Source organism: Staurois parvus, unplaced genomic scaffold, assembly GCF_062004578.1.
Source record: "Staurois parvus isolate SC_StPar_1 unplaced genomic scaffold, SC_StPar_1.0 ptg000402l, whole genome shotgun sequence".
Classification (NCBI taxonomy): Eukaryota; Metazoa; Chordata; class Amphibia; order Anura; family Ranidae; genus Staurois; species Staurois parvus.
The window spans coordinates 1,683,839-1,710,259 of NW_028318198.1; the positions used below are offsets into that span (position 1 = coordinate 1,683,839).

The following is a 26,421-nucleotide window of genomic DNA, read 5'->3' on the forward strand; positions in this document are numbered from 1 at the left end:
TTTTTTTAGCCTTCCAGATTCCAAATGCAAATAGCACACTTGAAATGAACTCTGGACCTTTTATCTGCTCATTGTAATTGGGATAATGAGGGAATAACACACACCTGGCCATGGAACAGCTGAGAAGCCAATTGTCCCATTACTTTTGGTCCCTTAACAAGTGGGAGGTACATATGCAGACTGTTGTAATTCCTGCACCGTTCACCTGATTTGGATGTGCATACCCTCAAATTAAACCTGAGAGTGTGCACTTTCAGCCCATATCCATTATATAACTATAGCTTGAATATGTTTTGGTAAATACCTGAAAAATCTAAAATTATGCCTGTGTCCAAATATATATGGACCTAACTGTATGTTGTTGAGAGTCCCATATCATTACATTTGGTATAGGACTAATAATTGTTAGATGGTGCTGAGAATTGACTTGCTCTCTTTTGTTGCATGGTTGGTTTAGTGCCTATCCATGTTTATTTTTATATATATATTTTTTTTTTTTTTAACGTTTGCCCAGACATACATTACACGTTAAAAAAAACAACAAAAAACAAAAAAACATTAGATTAGATTTTGTTTGCTGCAGAGAATTTTTATCTAAATATCCCTCGTTTATAATTGATAGCATAATAATGGCTCAAAAATTAACACAAATAAACACACAAGAAACATACAATATTTGAAAATGTGACTTTTTATTAACTTAAGCAATAGCTCTGTAATATGAACACACGGTTTTGAAGAATGCCTGTGTTTGGTAATAATGTACCGGGGGGGGGGGGCAGTGTATAGTGAACAAGATGGAAAGGATCTATATTAAAGTGCCTTGACATATATTATGGATGCACCACATTCTTTTCAAACCCAACTCCAGCAACAGTTTTGATAGGAGCAGAAAAAAAGTTCAAACCCTTGTCAAGTTTCTATTGCTGTGTCCTCTTTGTAGACATTTCCCCTGAATTCCTGTCTCACTGCCAGTATGGAATGAAATGAGAATGGGTGTGTATGTCACTGGGACAGGATAGCACAAGAGAACAACAAAAACCTAACAGATATTCTAACCCTTCCTCACTTCAAATCCCACTAAATACACGTGCCTTTGTTGCCGTCTCTGTCCTTCTCTAAAGGATCTCCCATTGCTTCCAATCCTTGTGGCACCATGTCACTGGGACAGGAAGTGAGAGCAAATCTCTCTAATAGAGACACAGGCTAGAATAAAAATCAGACAGAGGTTCTCACTCTCACTCAGGGCCAGTTCACACTACATGCGTTACAGTTGCTTTTTTTCTGCATCCAAAACGCGCAGAAAGTAGGTTATATGGCTGTCAATGTCATAGTTCACATCAGTGCTTGCAATTCCAGTGCGTTTCGGTTGCAGAAAAACAATAGAGCAGGCTGCATTTTTTCTGCACAGAACTGTACTGGAACGCGGTAAAACGTATAAAAAACACACCGGAATGCACCAAAAATGCACAAGTCCCTATTTAAATTGAAAAAAAGGAGAGGGGGAAAATGAGCTGGAATGCATAAAAATGCAATGGAATACGTCAAAAACGCATTAAAAAATGCACTGGAGCGTGTCAAAAACACGAATGCAGAATTACATCCGGTAGGCATTTGGACTGCGTTTCTATAGTGTGAACCGAGCCTCAAACTGAAATTTTGGTCGGAGTTGGGATTTAAATGTAGAACTATCAGCAGCAGCATTACCAGTACATACAGTTCTGCATAACAGCTCAGGCAACTTGGTCCAATAATGAATGCCTCTGCAGATCCATCAGCTTAGCCTACTGTCCTTAGAGGAATATGTATGATATTCAATTCAGAATGCAATCTGCTTTACTGCAGAACAGAACAGTTCCCAACCAGTGTTGTGTCACAGCAACCATTACGTTAGCCTACTCTACGCTGATTTCTCATTGGTTGCTGCACACCTCCATTCTTTGTACGGTTAAATTTTGATAGTACTGTTTGTGCTTAAAAGCCTTTATATAATGAGGCAAAGAGCAGTGTGCAAAATGGAGCAACTTGTGCAGTTAATCCATGTCTTTAGTCCTTGTGACTACGCTAAACAGCTAAAAGCCGACTTCTGATTGGCTTCTATTACTAGCTGTACAAATCTGCTCTTTACACAAGTTCACTAAATAAAGGCAAACACGTGAATCTGGTGCACCCCTAGTATATGGCTATACTGGTTAGAGGGACACAGTAGCACATTGGCACAAATACAAAGCACGGTTTGCTGTCACACATACACACACACACACGGGGTAGCTGCTGCAGTTTGAACAGTGATGTACTGCTTGTTTTCACAAAGTGCCTAGGAAGACAGATATGTTGAGCTGTCCTCTACATTAATCTGATCAAAACAAGAGGGGTCCACAGCAAAGAGTCTGAGCATGTCCAGTTCCAGGGGGTGCATGCAGCCGCTGATCACCAATGAATGAAGAGGGGCTCCAAAATCAACCGTACTGAGCTGCTGCAGGGTGCCCGCTGCAATGTGTTGGTCAGACGCCCCTACTCGAGCCAGACCCACGCAAATTGTGTTCTCGGTCAGAGCTGGGGAAGCAAGTGGATTATTGTTAATGTGTATTTCATAAAGAGAACCAGTAAAACAAATACATTATCAAGTAGATGGTGTAACGATAGTGCGCAATAGGGACATGGAACCTGTACGTGACATGCCATTTTGTTAAGGTCTCAGCATTTTTGTTTTTCATGAGCAATGATCTTCCTCTTCTCCTCCCTCCTGAAAACTGGAATTTGTAGCTGTAACTTAAACTTCAAAAGAAACTCTTATCTTAATTAAAACACAGAGGAACTGCTAATTAGTTTTGGCAGGATGTTGGTTTCCACTAACCATGGAAAACACTTTCCTCTGCCCTATCGTAAAACAATAACAACTCAGTCAAGCCATCACACATGACCTGTAATGCCATTAAGGCTCTGGGAATGCAGAGCCTGCCATAAAACTCCACAATTCCCCAATAATAATAATTCTACAACTTAACAATTCAACAGGAACAGGCCACATTAATATTAGGTATATATTTGAATGAGGAATATTATACCGAACAAATCAAGGTCATACATAACTATGTTAGCACATAGGAAAGGGGAGATAACAGTCTCCTGCCTCCTGGGTGACAAGGTACGCTGTGTTTAGTATCCCTGGGTTCGAAATATAATTCTGAATATTAATCTGCCAGTTGCTAGAATACCACTTGCATGTATTGGAAGTTATTAATATTAATGTAAAACTGTAGTTGGGACTTGGTCATAAATGTGGTGACCTCCTAGCACCAATCTATTAAACCGGATTATTGGTGAGTTGGTCTCTGTCCACACCCCCTTGATGTCATAGAAAGGGACTGACAAGACTTGTTAAGATTGAGCTCTAGTTTAACATCAAACAAGGAAAGTCTTAGCGGACTTAAGAGCCAAGGCAACGTTTTTGCTTGAACAATTGGACTCTGCTAAAACCAGGACTGTCTTAACTCCTTTCTTTTATTTCTTTACTGTTCTCTTTATTTCTTTGTAACATCCCTTTCTGTAAATATTTTAATTGCACCATTTGACCTTTTCATTAATAAACCCTATTTTGAAAAGTGTTAAAATTATCTCTAAGGCTTTTAATGCAAACTAAAGTATCCCTGTCTCTTGAAGAGTGCTACCGTATGTAATAATCCTCTGAATATACCTGTCCGTGGTGACAGTGTGTGTTACAGACGTTCATTGTTCATGTTTGTTCTTGCTAACATTGTAAAGGGTTGACAGTCCCAAAGCTATCTGGTGGCAGTTTGGAGTTTGTAGGGTTAATTGCATAATTAAGTAACCCAGTGACAATCGCTCTCAGGCTGCTGGCACATAGATTGTGGTCCCAGGAGCTAAAAAACTTTGTGTAGGGTGCAGCTGAGAGTGGCATTGTTACGCGAGTGACAGCGCGATGTGAGATTGGCTGGTCCTTTGTCACGTGGTTAGTGAGAAGGGCAGGTCGGGCACTGCGTTTGTCACAGATGGGTAATCAGTAATCATCTGGACATAGTTGAATGAGGGATGTTGAGGCCTATAAATGATTTTGGTGGCCCAGAAATGGCCAGTGGTATCTAAGCAGTAGTACATGAGCCATGTGCAGCTCTTGGTTTTCTTTGATGATGCCGGCTAGTGCTCAGTGTCTGTCCAGAAACTGCATAATAGTAAATTTCCTCATTTAAGCCCAGGTTCACACTGATGTGGTGCCAAATTCACATGAGTTTCTGTACGATTTCCGCTCCGCATCATAATCGCACCCCGTTCACACGAACTGCTGCGGGTGTGTATGTTAATGACACCCCAAAATCAGTCCACAAAACGCAGTGTGATGTCCAGAATCGCATTGCATGGGTGTGAACACCCAGGCGATCCGATTCTGGTGCGGACAAAAAAAGGGTCCTACAATTTTTTGGTGCAGATTCGGTGCGATTTGAGCCATACAAAACATATGGTTCAAATTGCACCGCACAGAAATCATATGTGATTTGCACAGGAATGCGTTGCGGTTCAAATGCGAATCACATGCAATGTGACACACCGCATCAGTCTAGACCCAGGCTAAATCTCTTCAGTAAAATATCTTGCCTTGCCAACTTCTTTTAAGCTGCTAAGTGTCCTCCTTTTGAGCTTACCACCACTAATGCATTGACATAGCAAGATGTGATCATACTCTGGGCTTATCTATTAACAAAACAGAAATGAACAATAACCCATAGCAACCAATAACAAAACCAATTTTCATTTCTGGCTGGTATGAGCTGATGGAAGGTGAAATCGTATTGCTAGCCATGGTTAGCTGCACTCTGTGCATTATCTTTGTTCTCTGGACTTGTTCAAGTAGATGTCTACTTTCAGCAAGAAAATGGAAAAGCCTCATGGCCAGTGCTGATCAATGGGGTGTGTCATTAATCAGCTGTATGAAGGTAAAAATTATAGTGTATTTCTACTCTTGCATTTAAAATTTCAGAAAACCCCACTATATGTCTGTTCTGTGTTCTCATTTATCTAAAAAAATATTTCTTGCTGTTTAAATGTTTTTTAGGAGAAGGTATCATAGCTGACGTCTAGGATTTTTGAACAGAATGAGTCTGTTCTAAGGGCAGGAGGAATCTCCTCCCAATAAAAACACAATGCAAGAGACCTGGCTTCTAAAGCCCCGTATACATGATGAGAATATTGGACGAATAATGGTCCCTTTTTTTTTTTGCATGCTAGTCTCATATTAAAAGGGAAGAGGTTACTAAAGTTATGAAAATTCTTTTACCTTCATACAGAATAAAAATTTGGATGTGATGTAATGTATTTGTATTGTGTTTTTGGATGAAACTGTACTAAATTAAACAAAAATTGTACAACCTGCTTTAGTACATGAAAAATGTTCGTGCTTGTCCCTTCGACTAATTTCAGATGAAAGCTGTGTACTAACAATCAGATTATCGTACGATCGCTTTGAAAGCGGTATGTTTTTGTTCAATTTTTTGATCGTGTGTACTAGGCTTAAGCCTTTAAAGTGTTTGTAAACCTCAGAAATGAAAAACTAACAAAGCATATCCCTCTATAGTGTGTACTTGTCTCAATCCAGAGCACTAAGTGCCATTTCTGTCTGCTGCCTTGTTTCTTTGTTTTCAGCATCAGAGTCAATTCTGACGAGTTATCCTGACACCAAGAGAAAAATGGTGATGGGAGGGAGCTCCAGCACACAGCCTGTGATTGACAACCTCAGCTCTGTTCTTGTGTGCTGTGTGAAGGGGGTGTGTCCCTTCCCTCCAATCAGCTCTAGTGTAATTTCTCCCCACTCCCTGCTTTCTGGAAGCTCAAACAAGCTGTAGAAATTCTGGACTTTGAACAGATGTAGAGGAGACAAGACTGCGTATAAACAGGTAGAGTTTAAGTAAGAGGATTTGTTTCCTCTGTGTATCACCTGAGGGTAGTAATTTAATTGGGTATTATATGTAATGGTCTATAACCATGTTAACATTTTTTAGGACAGTGTTCAAATTGAGTTACATCTGATGAGATATGCTTGCACAGAAAAGACAGTCCAGTATGGCAAACATAGCTGCCCAGTCCCCTCATAAAGAGAATTAGTAGAATTTTAAAGTGCTGGAGGGTCCAGAAAAAGAATATCTATAAAAAGTTAAAATTTTTTTAATTTTTTCTTTTTAAGTTATGCTGCGTGAATGAGAACACTTAAAATATAAAGTAGGTGTTATATCAATTTGGGTGCAAAAGTCGGAAAACATTTTAAGCAACATTGAAAAACTGCAGTTTTTTGCTGCAAGGCAGCCCCTGCTAAGAAACGCACTGACAGCAATGAGCTTCTGAGTAAAAGCGATTTCTTCTGTATTTTCTACAAAGGGAACCACTAACAAGGACGGATTCTAAGAGGGCCAGTGATACCAAAGAGATTTGACAATTTATTTTTGAAAACAGAAAACCCTTCTTACTAAATCTGTTAATACACAGATAACAGTAATACGGGTCATCACCTGTAAAATCGTACAGTATAACTAAAAGCAAACTTTTTTTTTTAATTTTAGATACAGTAGAGCAGGGGTAAAACCACAGTTAGGTTTTTTGCCATTTGTATCTCATTAGGGAGATTTCCCTTCACTTGTCTGAAGAAAGTGTAGGAAGTGAGAGGATATCTTTGCACTGTAAAGGAAATCCTCTCTTAGTTGTCATGGAACAAGTGTCCCCATTTGAAGACTTCAGTCTATTCCTGCTCTCAAAATTTTGGATTTACCTCCACTTACATTTCTGGTTACATTGGTGATCAGGACTATCATAGAAAGTGAATCTCTGAGGCATCAACAGCAATAAAGACCTGACAGTGCTTCTATCCCCTCGTCAGTGTATCCAAATCTTTAAAAAAAAAAAAAAAGTTTTGCCTTTAGCCTGCGTTCATATACATGTGGTGTGTTATATCACATGTGATTCGTACAGGAACCGCACCACATTCCTGTGCAAATCACATGTGATTTGTGTGCGGAGTCATACATTTTGTATGGCTCTAATCGCACCGCAGCAAAAAGATGCAGGACCCTTTTTTGGGTCCGCAATAGAATCGGATCGCATGGGTATTCACACCTATGCGATTGGATTCTGCACATCGCACCGCGTTTTGCGGACCTCTTTCGGAGTGTTGTTAACATACACACCCGCAGCAGTTTGCATGAACGGGGTGCGATTGTGATGCAGTGCGGAATTCCCACATAAACTGATGCGAATTCTGGACCGTGAACCAGGGTTTAGTTATAATTTGAGGAGGCACATTGTTCAAGAACATGAAGACATAATAATCTAACATCAGTAGATGAGAATAAAGTATCGGAAAGAACACAGCCTGACACTTCCATCAATGAGACCTCATCCTCTAAGCCTGAGATTCCTCTAGAACAGTGATGGCGAACCCGTGGCACGCGTGCCACAGCCGGCACGCCGAGCCTTATCTGTGGGCACGCCAGGAGAATCCAGCGGCGCGCTGTCTTCCCGGCTGTAGTGTGCGTGACAGCCGGGTCCCAAGTGCGCATGCACAAGAAGCAGTGCTGTTTGTGAATGGTAAGGCGGTACCTGGGACACATGACAGATCCCAGAAGCCGCCGGACCAATCACAAAGCGCAGCGCTTCTCGCGCATGCGCACTGGGCATCCGGCTGTCCGACGAGCGCCCACACTACAGAAGCCGGAAAGACAGCGCGCGGCTGGATCGAGGAACAGGTAAGATAAAAAAAAAAAAACTCTGCGGAAGTAAGAGCGGGTACCTGTCAAATTCAGGTACCCGCTCCCCCTCCCTCCCCAAAGGTCCGCAGTCTCTGGTCATCTCTGTACTGTCCGCAGTCTCTGGTCATCCCTGTGCTGTCCGCAGTCTCTGGTCATCCCTGTGCTGTCCGCAGTCTCTGGTCATCCCTGTGCTGTCCGCAGTCTCTGGTCATCCCTGTGCTGTCCGCAGTCTCTGGTCATCCCTGTGCTGTCCGCAGTCTCTGGTCATCCCTGTGCTGTCCGCAGTCTCTGGTCATCCCTGTGCTGTCCGCAGTCTCTGGTCATCCCTGTGCTGTCCGCAGTCTCTGGTCATCCCTGTGCTGTCCGCAGTCTCTGGTCATCCCTGTGCTGTCCGCAGTCTCTGGTCATCCCTGTGCTGTCCGCAGTCTCTGGTCATCCCTGTGCTGTCCGCAGTCTCTGGTCATCCCTGTACTGTGTCCCCAGTCTCTGGTCATCTCCTGTACTGTGTCCGCAGTCTCTGGTCATCCCTGTACTGTCCGCAGTCTCTGGTCATCCCTGTACTGTGTCCGCAGTCTCTGGTCATCCCTGTACTGTGTCCGCAGTCTCTGGTCATCTCCTGTACTGTCCGCAGTCTCTGGTCATCTCCTGTACTGTTCGCAGTCTCTGGTCATCTCCTGTACTGTCCGCAGTCTCTGGTCATCCCTGTACTGTCCGCAGTCTCTGGTCATCCCTGTACTGTGTCCGCAGTCTCTGGTCATCCCTGTACTGTCCGCAGTCTCTGGTCATCTCCTGTACTGTGTCCGCAGTCTCTGGTCATCCCTGTACTGTGTCCGCAGTCTCTGGTCATCCCTGTACTGTCCGCAGTCTCTGGTCATCCCTGTACTGTGTCCGCAGTCTCTGGTCATCCCTGTACTGTGTCCGCAGTCTCTGGTCATCTCCTGTACTGTGTCTGCAGTCTCTGGTCATCTCCTGTACTGTGTCTGCAGTCTCTGGTCATCCCTGTACTGTGTCCGCAGTCTCTGGTCATCCCTGTACTGTCCGCAGTCTCTGGTCATCCCTGTACTGTCCGCAGTCTCTGGTCATCCCTGTACTGTCCGCAGTCTCTGGTCATCCCTGTACTGTCCGCAGTCTCTGGTCATCCCTGTACTGTCCGCAGTCTCTGGTCATCCCTGTACTGTCCGCAGTCTCTGGTCATCCCTGTACTGTGTCTGCAGTCTCTGGTCATCCCTGTACTGTGTCTGCAGTCTCTGGTCATCCCTGTACTGTGTCCGCAGTCTCTGGTCATCCCTGTACTGTGTCCGCAGTCTCTGGTCATCCCTGTACTGTGTCTGCAGTCTCTGGTCATCCCTGTACTGTGTCCGCAGTCTCTGGTCATCCCTGTACTGTCCGCAGTCTCTGGTCATCCCTGTACTGTCCGCAGTCTCTGGTCATCTCCTGTACTGTGTCCGCAGTCTCTGGTCATCCCTGTACTGTGTCCGCAGTCTCTGGTCATCCCTGTACTGTGTCCGCAGTCTCTGGTCATCCCTGTACTGTGTCCGCAGTCTCTGGTCATCCCTGTACTGTGTCCGCAGTCTCTGGTCATCCCTGTACTGTCTGCAGTTCTGGTCATCCCTGTACTGTCCGCAGTCTCTGGTCATCCCTGTACTGTGTCCGCAGTCTCTGGTCATCCCTGTACTGTCCGCAGTTCTGGTCATCCCTGTACTGTCCGCAGTCTCTGGTCATCCCTGTACTGTGTCCGCAGTCTCTGGTCATCCCTGTACTGTCTGCAGTCTCTGGTCATCCCTGTACTGTGTCCGCAGTCTCTGGTCATCCCTGTACTGTGTCCGCAGTCTCTGGTCATCCCTGTACTGTGTCCGCAGTCTCTGGTCATCTCCTGTACTGTGTCCGCAGTCTCTGGTCATCCCTGTACTGTGTCCGCAGTCTCTGGTCATCCCTGTACTGTTAATTAGTTTGCACTACTGTACGAGTTGTTTTTTCTAAACCAAAAGCTCGATATTCAGGTTTCATTGCAGTGTTGGCACTTTGAAAGAAATAAGTTGGTTTTGGGTTGCAGTTTGGGCACTCGGGCTCAAAAAGGTTCGCCATCACTGCTCTAGAAGGTCAGACATGTCCTGTCCTCTTTGATAGTGAGGAGCTCATCAGTGGTTTTGCCATCTAAGGGTGCAGGAAGCTCAGTTTTGTATTGTATCTGTAAAGATGTTTTCTCAGTCCTGGCGACCTGGGTGTGTCCCTGATCTAATACAGGATGTGGCATTAGCACGCCAAAGTATGTGTATGTAAAACATTCAAATGTGAAGCACGGAAGGAAACACGGAGCTGTCACGGTACTGTGACCCTTCTAATGCTGGAAACTGACATGCCCCAATAATATTTTGCAAAACCTATATTTGATTACAATGTTATATGCATAAAGCACAAAAAAACCCTAAAAAAAAAGTTACAGTGTAAAAGCTGACCTACGTGCCTCAATGTCAATTACCTCACCAGTAAAGCCAAACCCTTGAGAATGAGCAGTAAATGTCCAATGCAAATCCACTGCGGCACTAAATTACCTTGTACTTTACTGCTTATCCTGCTGGCATGATCCTGTTGGCTTGCAGTCACCAGTAAGGGTACATTTACATCAGTTCGCTGCATTACAATGCAGCTGACTGCAGTAGGGTGCCTTTCCTCACACTGCGTTGAAAAAATGTAGTGGATACGGTACTTATGACCAGCTCACACCACCACAACGCAATGGTACGATCTGGCCAGGTAGGTAGGGGACAAGGCATTTTGCCTTGTGATGGGACTGTGCTGGAATAGCCACCCAATGCAGTCCTACCACAACTGGTGGGAATCTAGCACAGTAGCTAAATGGTTAGCACTTCCACCTGGCAGTACTAGGGTCGCTGGTTCGAATCCCAACCACGGCACCACCTGCTTGGAGTTTGCATGTTCTCCCTGTGCCTGCATGGGTTACCACCGGGTACTCCGATTTCCTCCCACGCTCCAAAGACATGCTGGTAGGTAAATTAGACCCTGCCTAAATTGGCCCTAGTATGTGTATGTGAGAATGTGAGTTAGGGACCTTAGATTGTACACCCCTTGAGGGTTAGGGACTGATGTGAATGTACAATATATATGTAAAGCACTGTGTAAATTGACGGCGCTATACAAGTACCTGAAATAAATAAACATAAAGGTATGTTCTGCCTGACAGCCACTCCTGAATACACTACGTCTTGCAGCAAATGTTGATTGACCAGGTTGGGTAAATTTAGTTGCCCACTCACCCCAAGATATTAACAACTAATATGTAAGCATACCAGTTAAAAGGAAGGTAAATAAAAATAAATATTTTTTTCATTACTTGGTGCACTTTCATGTCCAACTGCCACCTGTGCTTCATCACATGGCAAGGTGCACTCACAGCTTAGGTAGCCTAATACTACATCAGATATAGACAATCGTTTCTCGGGAAAATCGGGGGTCACAAACTAACCCCTTTTCTGCCTAGTACAAAGTAAATTAGACAGTGAAATATTCCCCTATTTTTATTCTCCAGACTTGACAGGGAACAGCAGGCAGCTTTTTATTGCGTAAGAGATCTGCTATGTCTCTTCTACAATGACAAACACTTACCAGCCTGCTCACAGTCCTCTACTGAATGCACACTGAGCGTCGCCTGCAAGGATGACTTCATTCCCCGACCAGCCAATCAAAAGGCCAAAAACCCAGCACCCAAAGTAGCCAGGGGGAAGATGACAGCAGCTGGCTAGAGATTTAATCACTACATTGCTGGAATGAGGAGGTATTTCTGTGACTTTACTTCCACTTTAGCAAAGACTAGGAGATAGTTTAAGCATACCGATCTGTTGTACTTGCAAATCTGAATGCTGGACAGACAAAAGAATTTCCAGTCTAAAGTTGGCCAAGTACAAGTAGAATTTTGATTCAAAATGTAGTTTCTGGAATTTAATTTTCTAATAGTCAGTGGGGTCGAGAAAATTTGAAGATACGGGAAGGAAAACATTTCTCAAACAGATGAATTTCTAACTGTGTGTGTGGTTTCCATTTGGGAAAATCATACATATTGTAATGAAACCTGTTTAATTTGTATAAAATTCCACTGAAATAGCTGGTCTGGGTGAAATTTTATAGGGCATTTAAATGACATTAGTTGACTCAATGATTGCGAGAAAGAATGTTCTGCTGAAAGATTTCTCTATCAACATCCGAACGAAAATCTAACCATGTATGGCCATCTCAACACCCTGACACAAGTGAGTATTAGATTTCAGCAGTAGCAGTGTACAATGACTAACTCGTATCCTAGCTTTAAACAACAATAAAATACGAATGCTAGTATATTTTCTCAGTTTTGGTACCTATCCAATATAAAATGTATATATGTGTGTGTGTGTGTGTGTGTATATATATATATATATATATATATACATACATGTGTGTGTGTGTGTGTATATATATATATATATATATATATATATATATATATATATATATATATATATATACACATACACACACACACACTAAACTAGGAAGGGGGGTGGGGGGCAACAGTTGGGACAGTCAGTGAATGAAGATATGCGTAGAATAAAAACACATTCATTTTTATATTCCACTAATATACAGTACATCTGTATATGTGTAAATATAAGCTTGGTATAGTAGACAAGGTGAATACTGCTGCTTAGGTAAGATATTCACGATGCATTTCTACTGCTCACCAATATTAGGGTAATTCATTCAGTTGTAATTTGCTGGAATGATCATTATTTTCAGCCATGCACCAATTATTTTCAGCTCTTATTCGTTCTCTTTGCTGAAAATAATCGTAGTAAATTATGCCATCTATTACTTAGTGAGGATATGCTTTTATTGTTTAGAAAGCCTAAAAAGCAACGTCAAGAGGCCAGTAAAGCACCCATTATTTCTGGGTATGGAATGAGTATCACCCTGTTCCCTTCCTCCTATGGTGCAGTACTGGGCACTTGAGGAGCTAAATGTCAGCCCTGGGGATGTCAGGGAGGATGGTTGGAGGGCTTAAAGCTCCAGCCCGTATGCAACCTGGAACTTACACTCCTGTCGGCAGTTTATGGTGCCATGAATATCTGACAGTGTTTATCAGTATTACAGAGGTCTCCTATTGCATCTCATTGTGATCCAAATACCATCCACTGCTCAAGCCCTGAGGAGAGCAGAGCATTTCCCTTAAAGTACATTGGCTTTATTTAATCCTCTAAACATTTCAAAAAGACCTTTAATTGATATGAATGTTTGTACTACGTTCCGTCAATACCCAATCCAGAGTGGAACTCACACAGGAATCTTGGAGGGGACTCCAGCGAGCAAACAAGCTGAATGGGGAGCTAATGAAAGGCAAGTGTCACCAGCAAAGACTCTCAGTGAACTGGTTATCTTGCCCTCAATGGGTAAAATACAGATTCTCTTAAATCATAAAAACTGGTGAAAAATATATTTTATGATAAGGGAGTTTAGAGTTCAAAAGAAGTGTCCCTAGTAAATGCTCACCCAGCTCCTCTCCCAGCTCCCTCCGGTTCTGCACAATCTGCAGAAGCTGCTCCACTGCTTGATTCACAGTCATGTAGCGAGGTGGATCAAAAACCTTCTTTCCTCTGAAATTAGACAGCAGTAACAAATCATAAAATGTAAGTACATTCATAACCTTGAATTGCTTTATGTCTTTATTATGCAAGTGATGTCTGTCATTTCAAAGGTCTTTGTAGATGTTTAACAATTTTCTTTACCGTACCAGTGTAATAATGTACCTCTAATGAAGTGCATTCCTGTTCTGTTTCTGCTGGATTCTGGTTACTATAATAATTCAGTGAGTCCAGACAAAACAGCTATAAAAATACTAAAAAAAAAAACTTTAGCTGCTGCGGGGTCTACTAGTGCAGCTCCAGCTATGAAGGACTTATGCTGCTCGCTTTCTCCTTTTTTCCCCTCATCCATTCACCAAACTATTAGTATGCTTCTTGCAGAATCCAGCATATTCGGTGAATAGGCAGAGCAGATCCTTTCATTGATCTGCCCCCTCCTCCATTCGTGTTGGGTTCTGGGAGATGGTTTTGTGAATGGCTGAGGAAACAGTCAGAAGAAGGTGAGTGCCATGAGTCCTTCACAGAAGTAGCTGGCACTATATTCCCCACGGGCCTGGAAGTTAAAAGCTGTAAGGGGATTATTCATTTATTCTGGCCAATGAAATGAATAAATGCTTAACATGCCTAGCGACTAGGCACATTTAGATGCACTTACTGGTATTTAGGTGCATCAAGCGTTTTTTCTGCTCAAACAATCTTCCTCTGAACAAGCAAGTAATGTTTTTTTTCCAGCCTCTAAATGCTCCTCTTCTAATGTGCCTGTATACACCTATGTGTGTATGGTAATGAAAAACAAAAAAAAATTAAACACCCTTTAAAGGGATGTTTTTTTATGCCCAAATGTGCATGAGGCCTTCCAGTGAGCAGAAGAACATGGGATACACATCATTAGAGGTGCACTATTACACTGGTACCATATCCCCCCCCCAAACAAAATGTAGTTAACCTTCCACCTTAAACTTTAAAAAGTTAAGCTAACAGATATTTCTTCAAAACAATAAACTAAAGACAAGGACTAATAAGCAGTTTGATAGGAAATGCTGTACCAATATGCCAATTAACTGAAAAACGTGGTTGTAAATCCTCTCCAGGCTGCGGTCATCCCTGCTGCTTGTGCACCTTTTTCTTCCACACTTTTCCCTTCCACATAACTTTCTATTACTGTGCTTTGATACAGCACTTTGGGAACATCCAACTTCTTTTGCAATTACCTTTTGAGGCTTTCCCTCCTTATAGAGGGTGTCAATGATGGTTTTCTGCACAACTGTCAGGTCAGCAGTCTTTCCCATGATTGTGATTCCTACTGAACCAGACTGACAGACCATTTAAAGGCTCAGGAACCCTTTGCAGGTGTTATGGCTTAATTAGCTGATTAGAGTGGGACACTTTGAGCCGAGAATATTGCACCTTTTCACAATATTCTAATTTTCTGAGATTGTGGATTTGGGGTTTTCATGAGCTGTAAGCCATAATCATCACAATTATGACAAATCACGGCTTGAACTATCTTGCTTTGCATGTAATGAGTCTATCTCATATATTAGTTTCACCTTTTAAGTTGCATTACTGAAATAAATGAACTTTTGCACGATATTCTAATTTTTCGAGTTTCACCTGTATATACAATATATTTTTTATGCGTTCTATATCTTTAAACCACGGGTGTCAAACTAACGGCCCTCCAGCTGTTGCCAAACTACAAGTCCCATGAGGCATTGCAAGATTGACCGTTACAAGCATGACTCCCAAAGGCAGAGGCATGATGGGACTTGTAGTTCTGCAACAGCTGGAGGGCCGCTAGTTAGACACCTCTGCTTTAAACACTCAGGCAATGTACCGTAGTTATGGTATCATTCGAAACAAATTACAATGCATGATAATGCAAAACATCACGTCCTCAAGTGTGAAGATATAATAACCAGATCATTGTAAACCAAATGTGTTTAAATGGCTGCTAGATTAAATAAGATGATTATTTTTAGGTTCCTAAGATTTTGCTGAGATGCGTTAACAGCTCTGTGCTAAGAAGCCCCATAGTCGTATCATATGGATTCCATGGGAAAGAGTCATGAGGTTCACACTAGGATGCTGTTGAAATGTTGGAGATTTTTTATTTTAAATGGACACTCCTTAAATGCTGCCCATTAGAGGAGCATTATACTCTTGACACCATAGTAATAATTACATTTGTATAAAGGCACCAAGTCAATCAAAGCATGTTAGTGGTAATAAATTATTTCCCCGTTACTGGAAAAACATTAGCCAGCATGCACCTAATTTAGACTCTCAATTGTCTCCAATTATATTTATTTACCCTAATAGTACCATACATACAAAGGAGATTTACTAAAACTGGTTCACCCAGAATCTGGTGCAGCTGTGCATGGTAGCCAATCAGCTTCTAACCTCAGCTTGTTCAGTTAAGCTTTGGCAATAAAACCTGGCAGCTGATTGATTTCCATGCAGAATTGAACCTGATTTAGCACTCTACAGTTTTAGTAAATGAACCCCAAAGTATAGTAGAGGAGGGCGTTCGCTCTACAGTTGATATTTCTTGACAGCAAGAAACCCATGCGTTCTTATTGTACTGCACTGAAACATGTCATTGTACATATTTACAAGTGTAAGGACTAGTTCACACTACAAAAATGCATTCCGAATGCATTCCAGGTACGTTTTTGCTTACAGTTCACACCACACACAGTTCCGGTGCAGTTTTGTTGCAGTTTGCTGTGATCCAGTATGGTTCTGTGCAGAAAAATGCAACGTTCTACTTTTTTTTTTCTTTGTGCACCAGAAAATGACTGCACTGGTGTGAACCAGGGTTACTGGAATACATGGAAAACACTGCATGCATTTCTGATGCAGAAAAAAAGTGCACTGAACTGCACCTAGTGTGAACTAGCCCTAAGTGTGTGTTATAACATGCATTGACACACATTTTCTATTTCATTTCTATGGGCCTCATACATTGACATGTGGTAATAATGTAAAAGCGTGCATGCAATCTAGCTAAGTTGCAAGTGTACTAACTCTAGTCTGTTGGAGAACAGGCCAGGTCTGCTGTAAAGTAGCGATCTCCAGCAGAGGGCGCTGGAATCCTCAGGATAGGGGGCTTGCACTATTTTGGAGGTGGATGTTGCCTAACAATGTTACTGTAATTTGCTCCAATATAGAGAGGTGCTCTTATCTGGCTATGTTGTAAAATAGTTTAGTAGACTCACTTCATGAGGTTTTCTATTGATTGCTCCTTCACTTTAATATCTGCAATAAAAAGGGAGAAATAGGTCATTAAACATCTCGTCACTGAGAAAAACAGCAACACAAACAGAACATTCTAATTCTGGTACATAGTAAAGTGGTTGCATTAGTTACAGTCAGGTCCATAAATATTGGGACATCGACACAATTCTAACATTTTTGGCTCTATACACTACCACAATGGATTTGAAATGAAACGAACAAGATGTGCTTTAACTGCAGACTGTCAGCTTTAATTTGAGGGTATTTACATCCAAAGCAGGTGAACAGTGTAGGAATTACAACAGTTTGCATATGTGCCTCCCACTTGTTAAGGGACCAAAAGTAATGGGACAATTGGCTTCTCAGCTGTTCCATGGCCAGGTGTGTGTTATTCCCTTATTATCCCAATTACAATGAGCAGATAAAAAGGTCCAGAGTTCATTTCAAGTGTGCTATTTGCATTTGGAATCTGTTGCTGTCAACTCTCAAGATGAGATCCAAAGAGCTGTCACTATCAGTGAAGCAAGCCATCATTAGGCTGAAAAAACAAAACAAACCCATCAGAGAGATAGCAAAAACATTAGGCGTGGCCAAAACAACTGTTTGGAACATTCTTAAAAAGAAGGAACGCACCGGTGAGCTCAGCAACACCAAAAGACCCAGAAGACCACTGAAAACAACTGTGGTGGATGACCAAAGAATTCTTTCCCTGGTGAAGAAAACACCCTACACAACAGTTGGCCAGATCAAGAACACTCTCCAGAAGGTAGGTGTATGTGTGTCAAAGTCAACAATCAAGAGAAGACTTCACCAGAGTGAATACAGAGGGTTCACCACAAGATGTAAACCATTGGTGAGCCTCAAAAACAGGAAGGCCAGATTAGAGTTTGCCAAACGACATCTAAAAAAGCCTTCACAGTTCTGGAACAACATCCTATGGACAGATGAGACCAAGATCAACTTGTACCAGAGTGATGGGAAGAGAAGAGTATGGAGAAGGAAAGGAACTGCTCATGATCCTAAGCATACCACCTCATCAGTGAAGCATGGTGGTGGTAGTGTCATGGCGTGGGCATATATGGCTGCCAATGGAACTGGTTCTCTTGTATTTATTGATGATGTGACTGCTGACAAAAGCAGCAGGATGAGTTCTGAAGTGTTTCGGGCAATATTATCTGCTCATATTCAGCCAAATGCTTCGGAACTCATTGGACGCCGCTTCACAGTGCAGATGGGCAATGACCCAAAGCATACTGCAAAAGCAACCAAAGAGTTTTTTAAGGGAAAGAAGTGGAATGTTATGCAATGGCCAAGTCAATCACCTGACCTGAATCCGATTGAGCATGCATGTCACTTGCTGAAGACAAAACTGAAGGGAAAATGCCCCAAGAACAAGCAGGAACTGAAGATAGTTGCAGAGGCCTGGCAGAGCATCCCCAGGGATGAAACCCAGCATCTGGTGATGTCTATGCGTTCCAGACTTCAGGCTGTAATTGACTGCAAAGGATTTGCAACCAAGTATTAAAAAGTGAAAGTTTGATTTATGATTATTATTCTGTCCCATTACTTTTGGTCCCTTAACAAATGGGAGGCACATATGCAAACTGTTGTAATTCCTACACCGTTCACCTGATTTGGCTGTAAATAACCTCAAATTAAAGCTGACAGTCTGCAGTTAAAGCACATCCTGTTCGTTTCGTTTCATTTCAAATCCATTGTGGTGGTGTATAGAGCCAAAAATGTTAGAATTGTGTCAATGTCCCAATATTTATGGACCTGACTGTATAACCATGTACCGTCATTCCATAGAATCTCCTTGTAGAAATTAAGAAGCAGCCCTTAGCATTTCAAGTCCATGATATATTCTGGTCAGAGAAACGCTAGAACACAAATGGGGAATTTACTAAGACTGGAGAGATCACAATGTGGATCAGCTGAGCATGTCAACCAATCAGCTTCTACCTTTAATTCACAAAGCGTAAAAAGGTTACACACACACACGTTTATCTGCAGTCTTCTCTTTACATCCATTCAAAGTGCAGAATTTATATAGCTTGTCAGAGAGTTCCAAAAAAAGAAAAAAAAAAAAAAAAAAGGGGTTTTGAGCTTCAGTTACACTCTGCAAAGCTCAGTGAGGTGAGCTCTGAGAGCTGATTGGAGGGAAGAGAAACACTCCCTCCACAGAGCTCAATGGAACAGAGCTGAGGCTGTCAATCTGCTGTAGATAAAACTGGTCAGAAGAGAGATTCATGCTGATAGCATGAATCTCCTCATGCAGAGGAACAAAGCAACAGACAGAAATGACACTTCGTGCTCTGGCTAGAGACAAGTATACACTGTAGCGAGGTATGTTTTGTTCATATTTCATATCTGAGGTTCACATTCACTTTAACTGAACAAAGCTAACAATAGAAGCCAACTAGGAAGAGAGGGAACAGCGCTCCTAAGTGAAGCAAGTTAAAACACTTTACTGTTAAAAAGTCAGTAAACTCACAAATGTAGGTGAAATCGCACTTGTCAAAACATAAGTCCCGCTCTGCAGTTCCTGGGTGGTCCTGCTGGGTGTCTCTGTATTCAAAGGAAACAAGCTGGTGGATTCCAGTACTGACTGCTCTGCTTGTGGAGGCTGAGAACGCTGAAAACCGAGGGATGACATCACTTCCGGGTTTGCAGGTGGAGAACAGCAGCACGTGTTCGGAGCATGCATGCTCCTTCATAAGGCCATGCTGGAGGTCATCTTAGAAGTGGTATATATATGCTGGATCTCAGACCTAACTGCCCTCAAGCACCAAACATTAAGAAGCACCCCAACTCACATGTGGCATGTACAGCACTGGTGGACATAGAAAATTTAAAAAGAATATGGCAATATAACTGTAGTAAAGTGGAAGTACCGTATTTTTCGCTCCATAAGACACACTTTTTTCCCCCCAAAAAAGGGGGGGGGGTGTCAGTGCGTCTTATGGAGCAGCCAGTCCGGTTGAATAATGTCCTTTCTATAGATGTAGGCCATATATGTACCTCATGAAGCCTGAGTGCAAACTCTCAGAATAGTGCTATGATATTGCTAAGCAAGGCCCAGCTGTTACTGTTCACCATCATCAATGAACTCACTGCTGTGATGATGAAGGTGAGAATAGCTAGGTCTTGCTTAGCAACATCCTAGCAATGTTCTGGGAATTTTCAGTCAGGCTTCACAAGTTAAGTAAATAGCCTACACTTATTCAACTTTGGTCAAAGCTGCACAGCTTGTTTTCATCTATAGATGTCCCTTATCTGCATAGATAGATTTTGGTAAAAGTGAACTAACCTTTTAATGACATTCCTGGGAGCTGCTGCCTCCACATACAGCCCCCCCTTGAGATGCATTAGAAGAAGCGGTTGTACACAGTTGTGTGGCAGGGGTGCACTATTCCACAGAAATTAATTATAAAACATCTGTTTCCCCTACTTTCAACTGATTACAATGAAAATTGAAATGGTTGTTGTGGCTCAGAACTCATAATTGTGTTTATATAACTCAGAAGTAGATATACATCACCTAACAAGCACAGAGTATGCATCCCACTGAGTCTATTCCTCCGAATTTTGTCATAGAAACTCTCTGGCTTCCAAGAGTCTGTCCAGAAAACAATGGAAACCGTCTCTCCAAAATTATAAAGCTAGAATACAAAAAAAAAAAAAAAACATGTTAGAGCTGGACAGAGTAAAGCAAGTTATATCACCCATACACAATTTTTATTCTTCTGTTGTGATTTATTCTATACATTTAATATATTTAACAGAGAAATAGTGTTCAGCAGCAATTTAACCAGCAGCATGTCAACAAGTTAGAGACAAGGGCTCATTCTCTACAATCAGCCATAGTCAAAATCACTTTCAAACTAAAAACCAGACCGAACAAACATCAGCAATCCATTTCAATGTCACTTCAACAGTTCAAATACTGATGACTATACCAGTTATGTTTGTAAACCTCGAGTCCCAGGTCCTTTTATCCCCAAAATTGCCTTGAGACCCAGACTGATTTTTTTCCCAGAGAGGTCTGCCCTACAATTTTAAGTGTCTGTAGTCTATCCTAACATATTATATCTTTTTTTACGGGTCCGAGTGTTTCAAAATCTGCTTTTGGATTGTCATGCACAACCATCACTAGGGTTTACAGAGGATGGTCCAAAAAAAAGAAAATATCCAGTAAGTGGCAGTTGTATGGCCAAAAATGCCTTGTTGATGTCAGAGGAGAATGGGCAGACTGGTTCGAGAGGATAGAAAGGCAACAGTAACCCAAGTCAATATGGACCACATTCTCAGGGGAATGTTTCCAACACCTTGTTGAATCTATGCCACAAAGAATGAAGGCAGTTCTGAAGGCAAAAGGGGGTTCAACCTGGTGCTAGAAAGGTGTACCTAATAAACTGGCCAGGGAGTGTATATAGGTGCATTCTAAAAGTATTCAGACCCCCCTTCACTTTTTCAATTTTGTTATGTTGCAGCCTGATACTACAGTTGTTCAAATTCCTTTTTTTGTTCTCATTCTACACTCAGTACCCTATAATGACAAAGTGAAAACAGAATTTTAGAAAGGTCTGTGAATTAATTAAAAAGAAAAAAACTAAAATATCACATTTACTTAAGTATTCAGACCCTTTACTCAGTACCTTGTTGAGGCACTTTTGCAGCAGTTACAGCCTCAAGTCTTTTTGAGTATGACGTGACAAGCTTTGCACACCTGGATTGGGGGATTTTCTGCCATTCTTCTTTGCAAATCCTTTCAAGCTCAGTCAGGTTGGATAGGGACCTTCAGTGGGCAGCCATATTCAGGTCTCTTCAGAGATGTTTAATAGGGTTCAAGTCGGGGCTCTGGCTAGGCCATTCTAGGACATTCACAGAGTTGTCCCTAAGCCACTCCTGGGTTGTCTACGCTGTGTGCTTATGATCGTTGTCATGTTGGAAGGTGAACATTCAGCCCAGTCTGTGGTCCTGAGTGCTGTGGAATAGGTTTTCACTAAGGATACTTATCTCTGTACTTTGCTCCATTCAGCTTTCCCTCAACCCTGACCAATCTCCCAGTCCCTGCTTCTGAAAAACACCCGCACAGCATGATGTTTCACTGTTGGGATGGAATTGGGCACGTGATGGCAGGGCTTGGTTTCCTCCAGATATAACTTTTAGAATTGAGGACAAACAGTTAAACTTTGGTTTCATCAGAACAGATAATCTTGTTCCTCACAGTTTTGGAGTCCTTTAGTTGCTTTTCTGCAAACTCGTCAGGCTTTTTTATGTTTTTTGCACTGAGGAGAGGCTTCTATCTAGCTACTCTGCCATAAAGCCCAGATCGGTGAAGGACTGCAGTGATGTTGTCCTTTGTCCCATCTCCACACAGAATCTCTGAAGTTTAGTCAGAGTGACCAGAGGCAATTCCTTTGACCTCATGGCTTTTGCTTGGATAGAGTATGCATTGTCAGCTTTGAGGCCTTCTATAGAGATGTGTGCCTTTCTAAATCATGTCCAATCAATTTAATTTACCACTGGTGGACTCCAATCAAGGACAGACAGACAGACAGACAGACAGACAGACAGACAGACACACACACACCTTTTTATTTCCTGCTTGCCACCACCTCACTAACATTAGGCTGACTGGTCCACATAATATAAACTAACCGTTCACTCCTTCCAAACCTATGCAGTGGCCTATAGATAACTCTGGGAATGACATGGACCAGTGGGGACTAATACATTGTAAATAAGCATACTTATAATTTATTCTTTATTTTCTAGAAGTCTAAGCTTAATATCAGTCAAAATGGAAAAAATTCATGTGGCATTTTAAAGCATAGCAAAATTATAAGAGGGGCTTTAGTGCACTATTACTCCTAAAATGATCCAAAACACACATCTAAGGCCACTGTTGCATTTCTGAAGAACAAGGTGAAAGTAATTCAGTGGCCAAGTATGTCTCCTGATCTGAACCCAATCGAACACCTATGGGGAATTCTGAAGATACAAGTTAAGCATCACTCTCCATCCAGCATCCAGGCTCTAAAAGAGGTCGCTCTTGAAGAATGGAAAAAGATAGATGTTGAAATAAGTCGCCAACTTGTTCATTCCATGCCTAGAAGACTTGGTGCTGTCCTTACAAATCATGGAGATCATACAAAACACTAGATGTAGGAGTTTTTGTTGTGGGGTGTATTCATTTTTGCATCAACTAATTTGAGTAAAAATTAAGATTCTGTAATTCAAGTTATAATATTAACCTTACTTTCATGTAATGAGCTAAACAAATGTTCTATAAAACTCAGTGTTTTCAAAATTTTGGAAATTGTTCTCGTGTTCATTGAGATATTGATTAAAATCTTATTTTTCAAAAGAGGTGTACTCATTTATTCTGAGCACTCTATGTCCCCATAGCACACAGCTTGCTATGAGGGCACGTGTACAATCAAGGTGCCCATACATGGATTGAAATTCAGCTTGTCCCTGCTGAACCTGCCAAATTTCGATTCATGTATGGCTGGCTTAAAGCTGACCATACAATGTGAATGTCAGCGGATTCATCAGAAATTAGCTCTGTGGGCGGCACTATCACCACCCTCCTGCCAAGATTAAAGGACCTGCACAGAAAACCAAAGAAGCTGGATGCTGCTGGCTGCCAGAATACCTGAACAGCGGCTGAATCTGATTGGAAACAGCTGCTCTTTGGGTATTCTGACAGCTGGTGACCGTGGCTATCAGAATATAATAGGAGCAGCAAAAAATGTGTTCATTCATGCTGTATCATGTGGATGGACGAATCTGTCAGTTTTTCTTTAGCCCACAAAAAAAAAAAAAAATCTAAGCATGTACGAACTTTTCTTAAAAACCAATGGATTCTGAAAAATTTTTTTCTACAGAAAAAAGGAGTCTAAAGTTAGTACAATCATTTCCCGTTGTTATAAGAATAGCATTGTCTACCAGTCCATTTACATTTTAAAGCTGTACTAAGTTGAAGTAAATATTGCCAGCATATATAAACTGCCATTTTAGCATTCCTTGACCTTGAACTGGCTTCCCCACTACAAAAACTTTCCAATCTGTTTGGCTTGATTTTGGTTTCATGTTTAGAGGCTGGAAGTAGCAATCTATACTGTCCTCCTATCAACAGGAAACACCTTTCCATAGCAAAGTACATTAGTATGTGAGCTAATATCACTCGTACTCCAGGGCAGTCTGTGGACTTCTGTTTACCAGATGCTCACTGCTATCCCACTGCTCTTCCCTCAAAGTCAGGCTGCAGAGAGACCACAATGACTCGTGACTGACTATATTAGAAAGCTAATTTATGGCAGCAGTTCTGCCATTGTCCTCCCGCAAAGAGGCTTACTGCTAATTGTATGAACTACAAACCTGCAACATATCCTAAAGTTACAAAATAGAATAGTTTATGACTGCTACATTTGCATATTTCACAGCCTTAATCCAATGGTTTCCTTATAACACCAAACAAAATAGCATATTCATCCATGTGTACAGTGAGCAAAGATTTAAAGTTGAACCCTGAGTAAAACCAAAAAACAAAAAATAAACAAAAACAATACAAAAACAAAAAACTTCCCCCCCCCAAAAAACAAAAAAAAAAAAAACTCCCGTTCCAGTAGGACTCCCCCTGCGCTGCAAGATTTAAATGTTCCTAAAGGACTATCGTACCTGGAAAAATGAATTTTAATTAGCTGTTCCTTGGTTCCATCTTCGGTAATTGCAGGCACTGTGATGTCATCAAGCACAATGCAGCACCAATAGCCATGCATTGTAGATAAGGATGACAAGTGACCGCCCACAGACCAGAGTGTATATTATTATTATTATACAGTATTTATATAGCGCCAATAGTTCGCTAAGCACTGTACATTACAGGAGAAGATTGAGCACCACCTGCTCCTGGAGCCAGGGATCAAGCAAGTAAACATTGTTTTCCTGCTGGGGGGGGGGGGGGGGTGGGAGTTGTTTTCTCTGAAGACAGGATTTAAAGTGACTTATTGCTTTGCCTACAGTGGACATAATACAAAGGTTTACCACTGACAGGGGTGCTCACAATGTTCAGCTTTTATTTAGTTACGTAAAATTCCAAAAGGAAAAAACAAAAAAAAAACACTGTTTGCTGCAACTGCTTAAAAAATATTAAAGATGCTAGCAGATTTAAAAACACTAACAACTTGAAGCCAAACTCCAGCTAACATTCAACTCCCCCCCCCCCCCACTCGTACTCACAATGCTGCCGTCTGCTGTACCCCCTGTGCTCCTGCATCCAGACTGAGAGCACTCTAGTACAAGAGGTATTACTCCCTAGTAAACAGAGGGCAAAAAGCCTTAAAAAAGAAACCTAATCAGCCAACCACATCTAATGATTGGTAAGCTGCAATATATTACAAATTTGGGTTTGGGTTTAATACTGCTTTAACATGTAGCTTCCCATTATATTCAATGGTGCCTGTTTACACCTGAGACTGTGCTGCAGCCATCTTACAAATAGTACATGATCTCTTTTTCTGGTAGAATATTGCATTTTTGGTTCCATAGACTTAAATGAGAGTGCCTGAAAATACAGATACAAGATTTTTAGTGTATTTCTTGCACCTAGCAACTAATCTGCTCCACCTAGTAACTTCAGGCCTGTAAACAAAATGGAGGATTCAGAGTGTCCACAGTGGATAAACGCACCCAGTCAGGGCCCACAATAACCTCGAAGATCACAGTGATGCCCAAAACTGTGACAAGCAGCAGAGGATCTAGGAAGAAATTGGCATAGCAAGCATGGATCAGGAGCTTTGATAGTACAAGGCACCATAACGACACCCAGAAAAATGTAATTGTTTTCTACATACTTACCTGTATAATCCATTTCATGAAGTACATCATGGACCACAGAGCAGGCTATAATGACGACTATGTGGGTTATATGCCACCTATAGAATGGACACTGGTTGACTAATCAAATGGGAAGTCCTCCCCCATATAGCCCCTCTTACACAGGAAGTACTTCAGTTTTTGTAGCAAGCAATGAAAATCCAGAAAGAGGGGAGGGACCTCGGTGTCCCGTTATGTACTCCAAGAAATGGATTTTATAGGTAAGTATGTAGAAAAAAAAAAACAAATTTTTTTTATCGTACATCACAGGACACAGAGCAGGCTATAATACTATTTAGGATATCCCAAAGCAATAAAACCTTGAAGGGTGGGTGACATCAGAATAACCGCCACCATCAATCACAAAAGGAGCTACTCAGCTGTTCGCAATACACTGTGGCCAAAGTCAGAATCTTCCATGGCTCTGACATCCACCTGGTAAAAACCTTGTAAACATATGACCAAAGAAAATGTAACAGACTTGCAAACCTGAGCAACGGATGCCTGGTGGCGGATAGCCCAGGACACCCACACACTGTTGGTAGAGTGTGCTCTCACCCGAAAGGGTGGAACCTTGCTCTGCAAACCACAGGCTTGCATGATTAACTGGCGAATCCACCTAGAAAAAGGGAAGTACAATGTCCTGATTCAAATGGAAACAAGAAACCACCTTTGGCAAAAAGGACTGATGAGGCCGCAACACCACCTCATCTTGATGCAAAACCAAAAATGGTTCTCTACAAGAAAGAACTGCCAACTCCGATGCCCTTCTTGCAGAGATGATTTCCACCAAAAACAAGACCTTCTGAGTTAGCGCAGAACTAACGGAATTTCCCTCTCACTGGAAAATATACACCTTCCAAGTTCTATAATAAATGTTCTTAGAAACCAGCTTCCTAGCGTTTAACAGT

At 41.8% G+C, this 26,421-nt stretch overlaps 1 protein-coding gene across 1 annotated transcript in view; it reads right to left on the reverse strand.

The window, feature by feature from the left end:
• Positions 1 to 672: 672 nt before the first annotated feature.
• DPH5 (diphthamide biosynthesis 5) overlaps positions 673 to 26,421 on the reverse strand; it is a 65,971-nt gene continuing 40,222 nt past the window's right edge. Inside the window, exons 4-7 of the mRNA XM_089686587.1 lie at positions 20,166 to 20,286; positions 16,606 to 16,645; positions 13,290 to 13,393; positions 673 to 2,556 (exon numbers count right to left, since the gene is read on the reverse strand). Coding sequence (XP_089542713.1) covers positions 2,318 to 2,556; positions 13,290 to 13,393; positions 16,606 to 16,645; positions 20,166 to 20,286 — 504 coding nt within the window. The 3' untranslated portion in view covers positions 673 to 2,317. The remainder of the gene's footprint in view (positions 2,557 to 13,289; positions 13,394 to 16,605; positions 16,646 to 20,165; positions 20,287 to 26,421) is intronic.